We start from the raw sequence: 4,552 nt of genomic DNA, 5'->3' as shown, positions 1-4,552 counted from the left end.
CATCTCTACCATATTTTCATCTCTCATTTTTCATCATCCCTGAAATCATCACAACTAAGTGTGTGTTTGGCATTGATTATTTTTGCAAGCTTATTTTTACTATTTTTCTTGGGTCATTCTGCACTTTTTAATACTATTTATGGATCTCACTCTGTACTATTTCAACTAACTTTTACCTTTATCTATCGTAATTTCAGCAAAAAATTTATAATTTCAGTTAAATAAACTGTTTCTAAACGGACATTAAAAATAGCCTAATGGTCATCAGCATTGTCTCTGATTTTTAGCAGTGGCCATCCAACATAAAGAGATTGACCACATCGAGTTGAACTTGAGGTGCTGGTCAAGAATACAAATGGTGATTAGGATCAGTTGCAGTATATGTACAGAGGTCTTGTCAGTATAAAGAACTTTCACTGAAGTTATATTCTCTACATAAGTTAGTGGAGTATAAACATAAAGCTTCTTTATGCAAAGATATGCACCACTTTCTCTCTCTCTCTCTATCACCCTCGGTACTACTGCACGAACATTGCTTTTCATCATCAAGGCTTATTACTGCTGCACCCAATGATCCCCACAATCATTCCACTTATATACCTACTTCTCTTCCCCACTTCCTTCCTTGCAACAACCACCTTAACAACCTCTCAACCTCCCCAGTTCTCTCCCAAATGGCTCCTCAGTCTATTATCTTCCTTTTTGGGATGGTATTACTCTTATCACTCTCTTATCTCTCTCAAGCAATCAGCACTGACATGCAGCCTCAGTTTTTCACCCTCATGAAACAGTCTGTCTCCGGGAAATCCTTGGCGGAGTGGAATGTCTCAGCTGAAGGAAAGCCTTACTGCAACTTCCGTGGAGTTGGTTGTGATGATCAAGGTTATGTTATCCAGATTGATGTCACTGGTTGGGGACTTTCTGGTCACTTCCCAGCAGATGTATGCTCTTACTTGCCAAAGTTGCGCGTGCTCCGTCTCAGCTACAACAGATTCATTGGCAACTTTCCTTACAGCATCGTCAACTGCTCGGTCTTAGAAGAGCTTAGCATGCATCACCTGAATCAAACAGGACCACTCCCTGATTTCTCACCCTTGAAATTTTTAAGGATACTTGATTTGTCAGACAACCTTTTTGGGGGTAACTTCCCTATCTCGGTAACTAACCTGACCAATCTTGAGGTGCTTAGCTTCAATGAAAACCCGGGCTTCAACTTATGGCAACTTCCAGAGAATATTTCAAGGCTGACAAAGCTCAAACGTATGGTCTTGTCAACATGCAAGGTGCAAGGTCTAATCCCTGCAACAATAGGAGACATGACATCCCTTGTTGATCTTGAATTGAGTGGAAATTACCTTGTGGGTCAAATTCCTAAAGAGATTGGATTGTTGAAGAACTTGCAACTGCTTGAGCTTTACTACAACCAACTTAGTGGTTACATACCAGAGGAGATAGGAAATCTGACAGAGCTCATAGACTTGGACATGTCAGTGAATAAATTACAGGGCAAGATCCCCGAGTCCATTTGTAGCCTTCCAAAGCTCCAAGTCTTGCAGCTTTACAACAACAGCCTCAGTGGAGAAATCCCAGGTGTGATTGCAAACTCAACAACCTTAACTACTTTGTCACTTTATGCCAATTTTCTGACAGGTAAAGTTCCACAAAATCTGGGACAATCATCATCGATGGTTGTTCTAGACCTGTCAGAAAACAATCTGACAGGTCCTTTGCCACCAGAGGTTTGCAAGGGAGGCCAATTGCTTTACCTTCTTTTCCTTCAAAATATGTTCTCTGGAAATTTGCCTGAAAGTTACACAAAATGCGAGTCTGTTTTAAGGTTTCGAGTTAGTAAGAACCGTTTAGAGGGGTCCATACCTGAAGGACTTCTCAGTCTTCCCCATGCTTCAATCATTGACTTGGGTGACAATAACTTCACTGGTCCCATTGCTGATAGAATTGGATATCCTAGAAACTTGTCAGAACTGCTTCTGCAGGGAAACAAGATTTCGGGTGCTATACCTCCTAGTATCTCTCGAGCAACCAACCTGGTGAAAATTGATCTAAGTAATAATCTCCTGTCTGGTCCAATACCTTCTGAAATTGGCAATTTGAGAAAGCTAAATGCACTGTTTTTACAAGGCAACAAGCTTTCATCTTCCATCCCAAGTTCACTTTCTTGGCTGAAATCTCTCAATGTCCTTGATCTCTCAAACAACCTCTTGACAGGAAGTATCCCAGAAAGCCTATCTGAATTGTTACCAAACTCCATCAACTTTTCAAACAATAACCTTTCTGGTCCAATTCCTGTGTCTTTAGTAAAAGGAGGGTTGGTCGAGAGCTTTTCAGGCAACCCAGGTCTCTGTGTGTCAGTCAATGTGTATTCATCCGATCAAAATTTTCCCACTTGTCCACAGCCTTCCAACCGAAAGAAGCTAAACTCCATCTGGGTAATCGGAATTTCAATAGCTCTCATTGTGCTTGGAGCTGTCCTTTTCCTCAAGCGTCGATTTAGTCAACAAAGAGCTTCCATAGAACATGATGAGACCATGTCTTCTTCATTCTTCTCATATGATGTAAAAAGCTTCCATCGAATAAGTTTCGACCAACGTGAGGTCATTGAAGCCATGGTTGACAAGAACATAGTGGGACATGGAGGATCTGGGACTGTGTATAGGATTGATTTGAGTAGTGGGGATGTTATTGCAGTGAAGAGGTTGTGGAGTCGAAAAGCAAAAGACACAGCTTCAGAGGATCAGTTGTTCTTAGACAAGGCGTTGAAAACTGAGGTGGAGACTCTGGGAAGTATAAGGCACATAAACATAGTCAAGCTGTACTGCTACTTCTCAAGTTTAGATTGCAGCCTGCTGGTTTATGAATACATGCCAAATGGTAACCTTTGGGACGCCCTTCACAAAGGGTGGATTCATTTGGATTGGCCAACTCGCCATCAGATCGCAATAGGGATCGCACAGGGTTTGGCATACCTCCACCATGATCTGCTCCCTCCTATCATTCACAGAGACATCAAGTCCACCAATATCCTCCTAGATAGTGAGTACCATCCAAAGGTTGCAGATTTTGGCATAGCCAAGGTTTTACAAGCAAGAGGAGGGAAGGATTCAACTACTACATCATTTGCTGGGACTCATGGTTACTTGGCACCAGGTAATTTTCTAAGACACTCAAAAGGATTGCAATTTAATCGACATGAATTTTATGATGTTAAAATGTTGACGCTTTATTTTCTGTACCATGAACATACATTTTTTTTTTTTTTGAGGTGTACCATGAACATACATGATCGATCATAGAGTTGTTTTCAATTCTATTTTTAGCTGTTACAAATGTTGTTAGTCGTTTTGACTCAAGTAATCTGAAAAAATATTTGATTCCATAATATACTGAGTTGCATCTTAAGGCATATATAAATCCTATGAATACTAACTTTGTGTTGAAAATTTTCCATTTGCCACTTCTCCTTTTAATTTAATTTATTCATTTTGTCCAATTTTGTGTTGACAGCTTTATCACCAAATGTTACATTTTTATTTAATTTCTTTTCTCAATTTAATTGATTAATGTTTTGTGACAGAATATGCATATTCTCCGAAAGCAACAACCAAGTGTGATGTCTACAGTTTCGGAGTAGTGCTAATGGAACTGATAACGGGGAAGAAGCCAGTAGAGCCAGAGTTTGGTGAGGGCAAGAATATCGCATTTTGGGTCTCAAACAAAGTGGACACCAAAGAAGGAGCTTTCGAGGTCTTAGACAATCGATTATCAGGGTCATTCAGGGACGAGATGATCCAGGTTCTTCGGATTGCCATTCGCTGTACCTACAAGTCACCAGCCCGTCGCCCAACTATGAAGGAAGTAGTTCAGTCACTAATTGAGGCAACCCCATGCAGATTCGATTCTTACAAGTTGTCAAATAAGACCAAAGAAACACCAAATGTCACTAAAATAAAGAACCAATTTGATTTATGATTCCATGAGGAGTTTGCAAGGTTCAAGGTGATGTAATATATATCTATAGAAATATAGTCTCTCAAATTACACTAGAGAGAGAGAGAGAGTGAGACTCATCATAAAGGGAAACTTACTATGTAATTTTTAACAATAGCTTGTAGATTCTGTCTTTAATCTATATACTTCTTTTTTATTTTGTTTTCTGCTCTTTTAAGGATTTGAAGAAATTAGTCGTTATAACTGCTTTACAGTAACGCACAGCATCTATATTTCCAAGACCCACAACTGATATCATATCCTAGCTTTTGAGAACTTTGTTTTTTTCTCTTTATCTTTGCTTTTTATTTCATGACACTCATCCAAAAAGAAACTCCACCAAGGGCAGATATGTTGATCAGGAATTGAAGGTTGTGATTTGCAAAAAGCATCTTTTTGCATCAAAGTAGGTCCAGATTATGAATTAAAATTAAGGCATGATTGGTATGTGGAGGCCCCGCTTCATGGAAGCTATCCATTGGAAACAAAATGGGCTTTGATTGATTGATAAGCATTTTTGTATCCATATAAGAATTAGGGACAGATG

The 4,552-nt window shown here is 39.5% G+C and overlaps 1 protein-coding gene across 1 annotated transcript; it reads left to right on the top strand.

The window, feature by feature from the left end:
- Positions 1-505: 505 nt before the first annotated feature.
- Positions 506-4,165, top strand: LOC112004484 (receptor protein-tyrosine kinase CEPR1). Its single transcript, XM_024036743.2, has 2 exons — positions 506-3,165; positions 3,593-4,165. Exons 1-2 carry the CDS (start codon positions 675-677, stop codon positions 3,985-3,987), a joined length of 2,886 nt encoding a protein of 961 aa, XP_023892511.2. The 5' UTR covers positions 506-674; the 3' UTR covers positions 3,988-4,165.
- Positions 4,166-4,552: the final 387 nt, after the last annotated feature.

This window comes from Quercus suber, unplaced genomic scaffold, assembly GCF_002906115.3.
Source record: "Quercus suber isolate HL8 unplaced genomic scaffold, Cork oak 2.0 scaffold_238, whole genome shotgun sequence".
NCBI classification, from domain to species: domain Eukaryota; kingdom Viridiplantae; phylum Streptophyta; class Magnoliopsida; order Fagales; family Fagaceae; genus Quercus; species Quercus suber.
Note: the sequence above shows the minus strand (reverse complement) of the source record. Positions and strands in the feature narration are given on the sequence as shown.

Excerpts from the sequence above, each read along its gene's own strand:
- LOC112004484 (XM_024036743.2), top strand. The coding sequence starts at position 675 with ATGGCTCCTCAGTCTATTATCTTCCTTTTTGGGATGGTATTACTCTTA. Across the intron at positions 3,166-3,592 it reads TCATGGTTACTTGGCACCAG|AATATGCATATTCTCCGAAA; the intron begins GTAATTTTCTAA and ends GTTTTGTGACAG.